Source organism: Photinus pyralis, unplaced genomic scaffold (assembly GCF_008802855.1).
Source record: "Photinus pyralis isolate 1611_PpyrPB1 unplaced genomic scaffold, Ppyr1.3 Ppyr1.4_LG1, whole genome shotgun sequence".
Lineage (NCBI taxonomy): Eukaryota > Metazoa > Arthropoda > Insecta > Coleoptera > Lampyridae > Photinus > Photinus pyralis.
In genome coordinates, this window is record NW_022170249.1 from 47232015 (window position 1) to 47243651 (window position 11637).

Below are 11637 nucleotides of genomic sequence, written 5' to 3' on the forward strand. Positions count from 1 at the left end.
CGCCTGCCTAGCACGCTCGTTCTCCTCCTTCTGTCGAAGGAGGTCTCCGAGCGCGTCCACCACCTCCCTCCAACCTTCTCGCGTCCCCATCACTCCCTCCATCAGCGTCTCCGGCGTCAGACGTCTGCCCCCCGCCACCGCGAAGACCCTCTCTGTATCTCCCATCTCCCGCACTCAAAGAGCGTGTGTTCTGCCGTGTCCACCTCCCCGCAGTACATGCAGGCGCTGGACCGCCACTTCCCGATCCGATGCAGGTAATCCCCGAAGCATCCATGTCCGCTGAGTGCCTGCGTCACGTAGTACGTTGTGTACGTGTGTACGCAGTCAACCCAGCGGCCTACCTCGGGTATCAGCCGCCTCGTCCAGGAAGCCCTCTTCTCGCCGGCCCAGCCCTCCTGCCACCTTTTCATAGTGTCTCCCCTCTCTCCCCGGCACTACGGAACACACGCTCCCGCTCCCGAGCCAGGAGATCCAGAGGGATCATCTTCGCGATGACGCATGCAGCTGGTCCCGATATGGTGCGATACATTGAGGCCACCGCGATACAGCACGTTCTCTGCAGAGAAAGCACCATGCCGCGGTATTTTGCGATCCTCATCGCCTCGCACCACATCGGGGCCCCATACATTAAGATCGCCGTCACCACCCCCGCTAACACTCTCCGCTTCCGATGGGTCGGCCCTCTCACCCTCCCTAGCAGTCTACCCACCACCGCCATGGTACGACCGGCCTTCTTCACCGCCTCCTTTACGTGCTCGCCCATGAGGAGACCCAACACCACACCCAGATATTTGGCCTCCCGCACCGGCAAGAACACATCCTCCCCCACCCTAATCCGCAGTCTAGCGGATGGCCGGTGCCGACCCAACATGATAACCGTGGTTTTCGCCACGGCCACCTCGAGCCGGTTCCGGACCATCCACTCTCCTACTAATCGAGGCCCTTCGGCACCCTTCCCGTTCACCTCCTCCTCTGTCATCCCCTCTACCCAGAGCGCCAGATCATCCGCGAAACAGACAGGCAGCACGCCGGTCGGAAGGGGGAGATTCAAAACGCCGTCGTACATGACATTCCACAGAAGAGGACCCAAGACGGACCCCTGTGGAACGCCACCGAAGACGCTCCGCACAACTCCCTTCGTCACCTCGACCTTCCTGTCCCGCAGATAGTCCCTGACGACCCTAAGCGTGTCCGGTGCCACACCCCTGTCCCTCAGCCGGCTCATAATTATGCCCCATCTCGCCGTGTTGAAGGCGTTTTTGACGTCGAAGCAGAGGAGAATCCCCCACTTCGACGTCCGCGCCCTACCTATTTTACGCGCCCGGTCCACGATCTCCGCGATCGCGTGCATCGTGGAGACCCCCTTCCTAAAACCGTACTGCCCCCTATGGAGCCCCCCGCTCGCGTCAATATCGGCCGACAGCCTCGCGCCTACGAGTCGCTCATAGAGCTTCCCATAGACGTCAAGTAGGCATATCGGCCGATATTTTGGCACCCCAACCGGGTCGGCCCTCGGCTTCTCGGCCAGTATCAGTTTCGCCACCTTCCACTCTGCCGGGAACTCACCTCGTCTCCACAGCTCGGAGTACATCCCCAGAATTGCTGCTGGGGCCTCCTCCGCAGCTATCCTAACGAGGCGAGGCGCGATCCCATCTGGCCCCAGTGCCCTCCCGTCCTTAACTCCCCGCACCGCCTGCACCAACTCTCCCAACTCGAACTTCCTTTCTCCCGCGCTCGTGTTGTCACCACTAGCCCCTTCATCCTCACCCTCTCCCTCCCAGATGAACAAGTCCTCGAAGAGTCGTTGTCGGCTCTCCGGGGACAGGTCCACCCTGGGGTAAGGAGCCTTGAAGTTACCCATTACTATTTTGTATGCGTTCCCGTATGGGTCTCTCTCCAGGTCCCCGCACAAGTTTTCCCATCTTTTTCTCTTAGCCCTCCCGATTTCCCGTCTGTATAGTCTCATTTCGTCATCGTATTTAGTCTTACTCATCGTCAAGTCCAGTCCCCTCCCTTTGTCCCTCAAGTACGCTCGCCTCGCCGACTGCACTTGGGCTCGGAGGACGCCTAGCTCCTCGCTCCACCAGTAGGCCGAGCTAGGATTCGCCAGGCGCCTCGTTGCCTTCTGCGCCGCCGACTTGATGGCGGAGACGCACTCTTGGGGCGTCATGGGGCTCCGTCTCGTCAGTCTCTTCCCTATTGTCTCTCTGTACTTGGTCAGGTCCACTATCGTCGCCGCCGGGTTGGAGGTTTTACTCCCCCTCCCAACGATGTCCGTCACTATAAGTCTGTGGTCGCTTAATGTGACCTCCTCGGTATCGACCTTCCATCTCGTCTCGTTAGTCAGTGCGTCGGACACAAACGTCAAGTCGACGAAGGACTCCCCGTTGTGTCTGACGCACGTCGCATGTCGTCCGTCGTTGAGTAACGTCAGTCCGTTTTGGGCCGCCCAGTCGGCAACCGAGCAACCCCTCTCGTCCGTCGTCGTCGTCCCCCCCACGTCGCGTTTTTGGCATTAAAGTCCCCCGCCACTACGGCGGGACACTTCGCCGCTTTCAACGCGTCCGTGAGGTCGTCCAGGTCCTTGTTTACGTCTTCCTCCGATACGTTCGGGCTGATGTACACGCTGATGAGACACACCTCTTCCGTCTCAATCAGCGCATAACACCCGCCCTCGCAATACCGGAGGACCTGTTGCGTCGTCCCGATCCTTGCAACCGCGGCCGTGCGTCGCCCGTTCGGGTACACGTGCCGCTTCCCCACGCACTGCCGCCTGTTGGGCTCCGAGAGGCAGATAAAATCTGCCTCCGTCGCCTTCGCTCTCGCGTAGGCGACGTCCATCGCCCTTGAGCTGCAGTTCGTATTGAGCTGCAGGATCCGGACCGTCTTGTCTCGTCCTCGTCTCACGTCCTGTGTCCGTCTATCCGTAGCCATGTACTGTCACTGAGCCATTCTCGGGGTCTCTCGTAGTTCCTTCACTCGCTCGCCCCCCCGTCATCCCTCTCCACAACGCTTTCTCCCGCGGATCTCCCGGGCTCTACTCCTGCTCCGCCCCCAGCCTCGCATTCCCTCCCGTACGATGCGTGCCCGACTCCTTTTCCTTCCGCTACTCCTTCGCATAGGAAGCAGCGTGGCTTCTCCTCTTTGCACTGGAGGGCCCTGTGCCCACATCTTAGGCACATTTTGGACCTATCCGGGCCTTTTCATTCTTTCCTCTCGTGCCCCCTCTCCAAGCATCTGCGACACCTCTCCACCTTCTTGCCTCTCCTCACTACCTTTCGTATGCGGCAATTATTCAACCCTATCCGGATCTGACCGCCTTCCGCCACCCCTTTCCCCGGAATCACCTCTATCCTCGCAATGCGCAGCCCCCTAGCCGTTGAGAAAATTCCCTTCGTCTTGGGACCCGCACCGGGACAAGCCGCTTCTATTACCTTCTCCACCTCCTCCTCCGTAGTGACATCATCGATGCCCTCTACATCCAAGAGCGTCCTCTCCTGGAGCACTCTCACCTCCATCGCGCCCACTTCTTTCTGGATCATCTCCTTTATCGCGAGGGCTTTCCCCGCCCCCGCCTCCATTTCTACCAGGAGGTCTCCATCGCGGGTCTTCCTCACTCCCCTAACGTTTTTAACCTAGAGCTTTCGTACGCTGCGCAAGCAGTCCGAATAACTACTCCCGTCTCCCACCTTGATGAGTACCGCCTCCGGTCTTGGCACCCTAGCCATCTCCTCCCCGACCACCGGGATCGTCACCACCACTTGCACTGTATCGCGGAGCACATACCTCACCGCACGCTTGACCACTTCCAAACTCATTAGACGGTTGTATAGATAAAAACACACACTATAATAATTGTTAAAACGTTGCGTTATAGATTGCATAAAACCTGTGACGAACATTATGATAGTTGTATAAAATGAAACAAAATTTCCCTACAGCTAGGCTAGTCTCTTCGTGAGGTTGAGCTGTCCACCAACCCCGAGGTTCTTCTCTTTGCCTCCACATTCTTGACCGCCTGCTTAAGCTTAGCGCAGGCCAACCTAACCTAACCTAAACCTAACCTAACCTAAACCTAACCTAACCTTTTTTTTTTTTGTAACGGAGTGGAAATCCCTTATGGACACCACGCGCCTTGTTGTCTATCAGCGCACGGTAGTGTGGGACTCTCACCCACTAACTCCTGAGCCTAGTTTTAACACTGACAGGAACTGTTTTTCACTTTCTTCTGTCAGTGATGGCTTTGTTCGAATATTAATTCGCTTGTCTTTCTGTTTCCTCTTTGACTTGCAGTATGTCGGTGACATATCTTTTAAGAGCTGCCCATGCTTCTTCATTTTTGGTCGCTTTCCTGATAACGTTTTCTGGCGTTACATCTCCAAGTTTTCCTGTCATCTCCTCCCTCTGGTCTTTCCACTTCGTGCATTGGAAAAAGGTGTGTTCCGGTCCATCTATTTCTTCGCAGAATAGGCATCTGTCGCTCGTTTTCTTCTTTATTCTGTGAAGGTACAGCATAAAGCAACCGTGTCCACTTAGGAATTGGCTCATGTAGTAGTCGGTCCAGGATATTTTGCTTGCCACCCAGCTTTGAATTTGTGGTATTAGCCTCCTTGTCCACTCCGCCTTTTTTGTCTTGTCCCAGTCCGACTGCCATTTTGCCATTAGCTCTTCGTTCGCTTCCTTTCTACCTTCCTTCGTTTTGATCTCGTTTCTTTTTTTCCATGCCATTGCTAGAAGCTCTAAGGGTTCTCTCTTACTGATAATGCACAAGGCTTCTGCTGATACTGTCCTGTACGATGCTGTGATTTTAATATTCATTTGCCGTTGTGTTGCTTTTAGCATATTCTTGTATTTATCTACCCTTAGTGCTTCCGCCCATATTGGAGCACCATACATAATGACTGATTGTGCCGCTAACGCTATGACCCTTCTTTTGGCATGCCCTGGGCCTCCTATATTTGGCATTAGTCTGTTTAAGTCGCCCATGAGTTTCAACGCCTTATCCGTCGCGGATTTTATATGTTTACCCAGTATTAGTCCCGAGTCTATGATCATCCCTAAATATTTTACTTCTTTCTGGATCTTGACTTCCGCTCTCTTGTGAATTATCTTTATTCCTTTAATGGGTAAATGTCTGTTCATGGCTATGGCAGTTGTTTTTTCTGGAGCTATTTTTAACTTGTTGTCCTTTATCCAGTTGTCAATCAGGTGGAGGGTTATATTTGTTTTTTCGTTTAATTTGGTGGCCGTTTCGGCATGGACTAGTATCGCTACGTCATCTGCGTAACATATTATCTTAACACCTTTGGGCTTTTTTATTTTCATTATTCCATCGTATAATACGTTCCAGAGGACCGGTCCCAGTACCGATCCTTGTGGTACTCCCCCATAGACCTCTCTTTGCTTGCCTTTAGATATGTTTATCTTTCTTTTCCGTAGGTATTCTTTAATTATGTTTTGAAGGTACCGATCTATTTCTAGTTTTTCCAAGTTTTTGGTAATTAAGTGCCAGTTTGCTGTATTAAACGCATTTTGTATATCTAATAGCACCATGACTCCGTATCTGGCTTTCCCCGTTCCTATTCGCCTAGCTTCTGATATAACGCCTTCTATCGCTGTAGTTGTCGATCTGCCTGTTCTGAAGCCGTGCTGTGTATCACTTAGGTCTCCTTTGTCTTTTATGTTCTTTGCCAGTCTTTCATTTATTATTGATTCATATACCTTTCCGAGTATGTTCAGCAGACATATGGGCCTGTACTTTACATGATCATCACTTGGTTTTCTTTGCTTTGGAATTAGCACAAGTTTCGCCTCCTTCCATTCCTCCGGGAATGTGTTACTTTCCAAGACTTTATTGTACATTCCGAGAAATATGTCCGGTTGTTCTACCATTGCCGTTTTTACCACCCCTGGAATCAACCCGTCAGGGCCCGGTGCTTTGTTTAATTTAATTCTCCTGGTAGCCTTTAGGAGTTCTTCGTGGTCTATTTTTTCCGGTTTATCTAGCACCGTTTGTGGCTTTGTTCTCAGTTCCCCTTGGTGCATAAACAGGTCTTCAAAAATGTTGTTTTTTTGCTCGTCGGTGAGGTCGACTTTGGCTTGTGGAATTTTTAGCGTTTGTGTTACTATGCGATATGCCTGCCCGAAGGGGTCTGTGTCCAGCTCGGCGCACAGAGTGTTCCATTTTGCCCTCTTGGCTTGTGCAATTGCTGCTCGGAGATTTCTGCGCTCTGCCTTGTACTGCTCCCTTTCTAGTATGTGCTGCCCTCCTCCTTTCCCTCTTATCATTTTCCTTCTCCATTTGTTGGTAGAAGCCTTCAGCTGTGTTATTCTTTCGTTCCACCAATATGGGAGCTTGCTTTCTGCATCTTTTGCCCTCTTTAATACTCGCTTCTGGACTTCCTGAAGTATTTCCCTGATCTCATTTACCTTGTTTGTGTTATTTAGTTGATGCCATCTAGTTTTTACCGAATTACTTATTTTTGTTTGGTCAATTTTAGGGTATAGTTCCCATCCGCTTTTTATTTTCACGTTTGTATTTTGAATATTTGTGTATATTACGTTGTGGTCGCTGAGTACCTCGTCTTCCAGGACTTCCCATTTTCGCATTTTCTTGGCTATTGCAGGTGTAGCTATAGTGAGATCTATGTAGGAGACTCCATTGTAACGTATACACGTGGGTTTTTTCCCATCGTTTAATACAATCAGCCCTCCTTGGTGAGTCCATTCGGCCAGTTTCCATCCTCTTTCGTCGTTAGCCATTCCTCCCCACATGACGTTCTTAGCGTTAAAGTCCCCAGTAATGATGGTGTCTGCATGCCTGTCGATTACTCCAGTGATGTCGTCGAGTGTCTTTTCGAAATGCTCCATAGTTGCGTTCGGGCTGATGTATGTACTCACGATACATGCCCCATCTAGACTAAAGGCTGGTTTATAAAAGCTGCAGTCGTTGTTGCAGTCGTAGTTCGCTTAAGTTTTCATATAGGCTATACGCAGCCGCGTTTATAAGAACCGGATAATCGTCGCAACTTGGCGGAGAATTCATGTAAATTAAAAGTCGACGTTCCGACAAACTGGCGCATGCGCTTGTTGTTATTCTTTTTGAACTACTTCGATTGTTTGACAACAGCCTGTATTCTATGGTTTGACCACATGCATAAATTCTAACCTCGTATTTGTGTTTACATCGTGAAACGCGGAAGTGTTGTTAAATAAATTTACTATGAACATGGAAATTGATGTAAAATTTATAAATCTCGTGCGAGAAAATAAAGTGTTATATGACAAACGATCGGGTAGTTATAAAAGAACCGATATAAAAAATAAGGTTTGGCATAAAATTGCTGTCGAAATGAACTTTAAAAGTAAGTTTACTCTTTATCCGTAAACTTTTATTTTAGATTAACTTTTTTTCATTTAGCCGATGACGAAGCTATCAAGAAGTGGAGAGCTTTGAGAGATAAGTTTGTCAAAGAAAGGAGAAAGATGAAAAATGTACCTTCAGGAGCAGGATCGGAAGTTGAAACATGGAGTCTGTATCCATATTTAGAGTTTTTAGACGATTTTGTCCAGCAAAGAAAGTACATCAGTAAACATATTTTTTATTGCATTGATGTTATGATAGTATTCTAGGCAATACAGCAATCTTTCTGTTAGTCAAAATGGACATGAAGAGAGCCAAAGCCAAAATGTAAGCCAAGACGTGGATTATCGCAGTCGGAGCACTATTTCACGGTCTCGCAGCGAAAGCCCAAATTAATGTCAGGAGATGAGACTGAAAACAATGAATTGTATACTCCGAGCACATCAGGATCCAGAGTTGTCGGTCCAACACCAACTGTAGGAAGTCGTAATCGAAATACAAATCGAACTTCAGATGAAGTTTCGCAAATAGATGATTCTATAAAATCAATAGGGCAGTTCTTTGCGAAGAAATCATCCAACGACTCGGATAGCGCTTTTTGCGAATACGTCGCATCCGAAATGCGTAAAATGCATCGGCAACGTAAAAATAACCTTAAAAAACTTATTGTGAACTATATTAGCGATTTAGTTAGCGATAGTGAATAAAATGCACTTATATTGAAAATACAAATTTACATATCTTTAAATCTGATGTAGGTACAAACCGAGGTACAAACTAATGCATAACACCTTCTCCATTTAAATAAAATGCCAGTTGATCTCGTAATTGCAGAGCCCTGTGGGTAGAATTTCTGTGTGTTGAAGTTCCGATTGATGATAATGGTTGGGACAATTCTCTTCTCCAGGCACCATTATCATCACCTACTCTATCAACATAATCTGGAGGACAATAGGCTGGAGAACTAACTCTTAAAAAATTATGTAGACATACGCAGGCTTTCGTAATAGCTTCAACCAAATTAGGGTCAGCATTTATTGTTTGTAGCAAAATCCGCCATCTAGCAGCGAGAATCCCAAAACCATTTTCCACAACTCTTCTGGCCCTGGATAAGCGTTTATTAAAATTTTCCTTTTCTTCTGTCAATAAATGACCTGGATATGGTCTCATAATATGTTGTCCTAAAGGACATTCAGCGTCTGCTACAAGGAAATATGGAAAATCTTGTTGATTACTATAACCTTGTATTGGAGCATCTCTTGGTATTCTTAATTGATCGGTTTGTAACTTCTCACAGAATTCTGATTCTTGAAAAACCCCACCATCACTACTAGATCCAAATGCTCCAATTCCCACAATTTTAAACATGTATTGACTATCGCAAAGGGCAAGCAACACCAAACTAAAATTCTTTTTATAATTAAAATATAATGAGCCAGAATTATTAGGTGCTCTCATGTTAATATGTTTGCCGTCCAAAGCACCTGAAACAACAATTTTAAAATTTGGAAAACAATAAACTTTTTGATTTTACCTAGGCAATGTGGAAAATTCCAAGTATTTTCAAAACTAGTAGCGATTGACAACCATTCTTCTTCGTTTCTAGGTGGTTGTAAATAATCATTATGAAGAACATCAAATATTGCTTGGCACATTTCCTTTATTATACAATGCACTGTACTTTTTCCCATTTTAAACTTCCAAGCTACAGTCTGCATTGATGACCCTTGACTTAAATAGCTGAAAGTTGAAATACAAATTAATCAAAATTGATTGGTAGCAAATACATAATGATACTTACTGTAAGGTGACCACTAGTCTTTCTTCCACTGATATTGGTTTGTTCATTTTTCTTACTTGTACGATACGGCGTAATCGGTTCAAAAGTAGTGTAAATGTTGATACATCCATTCGTGTATACTTAAAAAATTGACTAGGATCACGTATCTTCATTGGGAGGAAGGTGCTAATGTAGAATCCTTTTGTCTGTCTATCTCGATTTATGTACCTCACTTTCCACCGCCTTTGCCTTCTCTTCTTTTTGTTTGTAATTTTAATTCTCTTTAAAAGCAATAAAGTAGTCAAAGCAGCAAGTTCACATTCCATGTTCAAAACAAAGAATATGTATAACATACACAGAACAGTAAATAACATAACCTATAACAACACCACAATACGATGCGGGTCCGATGTTTATAAACCCACTTGCGAAATTGCCGTTTACAGCGTTACAACGACAACGATAGCACCAACGACTGCGGGTTTTATAAACCAGCCTTTAGTTTTACATAATTTTCCCCGCTCACGAAGTTTCTTATAATGCACTTCCCGCCCATGTTTATTATTACCGCGCTTTTATCTCTGCTCGTATACGAGTGTGAGCTTGTGCTTATGCGCTTCTTATTTGGTTCTGCTATAGTAAGTAGATCGGCTTGCATTTTCATGGCAGTGGCGTACATGACATCCATCGCCCTGGTGCTGTTATTTGCATTTCCTTGTAAGATGGTCCGTTCCCCCTTTAGTTTTTTTGTTCTTGTCCCTGTTACTCCGTTTCCTTTTTGTGAGGCCCCTATCCGAGTGGGGTCGTCTTGCGTTTTACCGTTGTTGGCCATTGCTAGTCGTCTTGTGCAGCTCGCGTTGGTGCGCTGGGATCGGGCTCGGGCTCTTCCATGGCGTCGTTAGGGGGCAAGTAGCACGCACATAAAACAATGTCTTTGAAATCCGTTCGGACAAAGTTCTTCCCGACCCGCACTCTTTTGATGTGAATCGCGTCATTGAAAACCTCGATTGCCACCCTACCCGTGTTGTCTTTGAACATTGCTGGGCCCGCCGCACGACCCACCTCTGACACTACCGCAACGTCCACACTCTTAACCGCGACCGATCGTCTCAGCACCTCGTAGGCAGCTCGGGAGTTATTCAGGTTGGCCTGTATAAACTTCATGTGGGCTTTATCAAATTAAAAAAGAATAAAATGAGAAGGTAGAAAAAACACACTATTTTAAATAGGGGACAAGCACAGTATATATAACACGCGAAAATTTCAATCTTTTATCGAATCAATAGTTTATTACACGTATCTTAGTGTTTGTGCCTCTACAGACCAGGTAAATCACTTTTTACACCTAAATAGAGTTTACATTGATCACACTGAGGAAAGAATCGAAACCTAACCTAAAAGAAAAATTTTCTGTGATAGTATTCTGCGCTGTTCCTTATTATATTTTGATCCTATAGGAAAGCTAGGTGCAGGTGAATGATTTTCATGCCATTAGGTTTATAGCCACGTATTTCAAACTGATTATCAATGTGTGTAATAGGATCCCAATCTATTTTGTGGAATAACCCATTATTGCCCTTCTGTTTCATTTTATTTCAGAATGTCCTCCGCCAAGAGCCGGGGGCAAATTCTGGTCGAATTGTGTGCGGGGTTAGGGACCTCATCCCACAATGGCTCTGAAGTTTCAGAACCGTCGTTATATTACGATTCAGGTAGTGAATACACGCCATCCGTCGCACCTGAACACCCCAAAGTGGAATCCGGAGAGGATGAACAGGCTAATAGTGGTGAGTGCACGCCTTCTGTCATACGTGAACATACAGAAGATGGATTCGAAGAGGAGGCAAATGAAGTCCAAGTGAATACCAAACCAGCAGGCCAACCAAAACGCGGAAGAAAAAGAAAACATCCGGCACAAAACCCGTTTTAAAGAACATGCCAAAAACACCCCAAAATCAGCAATAGGCACTCACATTACACAAGAAAAACACACAATATGGATAAAGCAAAAATCCTCCAACAAACCAACCATTATCAACAACTAAAAATATTAGAACACCTAGAAATACAAATAGCCACTATCAATTCCAATCACATTATATTAAACGACATCACCGAATTTACAGAACCTCACTTATACAAACTCATACACCCCTTCAAGCCCCTCTTTCACACTAACTACGCCACTGACCCTACATAACAGTACTACACGGAACTAATATTCCAACCTCACTTTACCATACACACCTATCATTCGTCACATAAATTATACAGGTAAATTTAAACTTAATTCAACATGATACAACTTTTACACATTCCAGAATTACCTACTAATTAAAATATGTTTCAGATTCAAAATAATTTTTCAAAATAATATTCAGTAAATACATACTTTCACCACATTCCATGATTCGTTAGCCATTCCGACGGTAATATATGTAAAAACTATAATGTAATTATACTAACACCACTGGTTACAGTATCGCCTGATGAT

The 11637-nt window shown here is 46.3% G+C and overlaps 2 protein-coding genes across 3 annotated transcripts; one reads left to right on the forward strand and one right to left on the reverse strand.

Moving 5' to 3' along the window:
• The first annotated feature begins 7056 nt into the window (after positions 1 to 7056).
• On the forward strand, positions 7057 to 8123 carry LOC116180435 (transcription factor Adf-1-like). The gene is made up of 3 exons (XM_031500414.1): positions 7057 to 7364; positions 7421 to 7580; positions 7633 to 8123. Exons 1-3 carry the CDS (start codon positions 7223 to 7225, stop codon positions 7757 to 7759), a joined length of 429 nt encoding a protein of 142 aa, XP_031356274.1. The 5' UTR covers positions 7057 to 7222; the 3' UTR covers positions 7760 to 8123.
• LOC116180421 (protein ALP1-like) lies at positions 8111 to 9514 on the reverse strand. Of its 2 annotated transcripts, XM_031500404.1 has the most exons (4): positions 9165 to 9514; positions 8898 to 9103; positions 8357 to 8847; positions 8111 to 8304 (listed from the first exon to the last, which is right to left on the reverse strand). In XM_031500404.1, exons 1-4 carry the CDS (start codon positions 9494 to 9496, stop codon positions 8287 to 8289), a joined length of 1047 nt encoding a protein of 348 aa, XP_031356264.1. In that variant the 5' UTR covers positions 9497 to 9514; the 3' UTR covers positions 8111 to 8286. The 2 variants fall into 2 exon arrangements, with proteins under 2 accessions (XP_031356264.1, XP_031356255.1); XM_031500395.1 differs by having other exon boundaries at positions 8113 to 8847.
• Between the last annotated feature and the right edge of the window lie 2123 nt (positions 9515 to 11637).

Coding starts and splice junctions, on each gene's coding strand:
- LOC116180435 (XM_031500414.1), top strand. CDS start 7,223: ATGAACATGGAAATTGATGTAAAATTTATAAATCTCGTGCGAGAAAAT. Junction 7,365..7,420: donor TGTCGAAATGAACTTTAAAA/GTAAGTTTACTC, acceptor TTTTTCATTTAG/CCGATGACGAAGCTATCAAG. Junction 7,581..7,632: donor GATTTTGTCCAGCAAAGAAA/GTACATCAGTAA, acceptor ATAGTATTCTAG/GCAATACAGCAATCTTTCTG.
- LOC116180421 (XM_031500395.1), bottom strand. CDS start 9,496: ATGTTATACATATTCTTTGTTTTGAACATGGAATGTGAACTTGCTGCT. Junction 9,104..9,164: donor AGACTAGTGGTCACCTTACA/GTAAGTATCATT, acceptor TTCAACTTTCAG/CTATTTAAGTCAAGGGTCAT. Junction 8,848..8,897: donor GAATTTTCCACATTGCCTAG/GTAAAATCAAAA, acceptor TTGTTGTTTCAG/GTGCTTTGGACGGCAAACAT.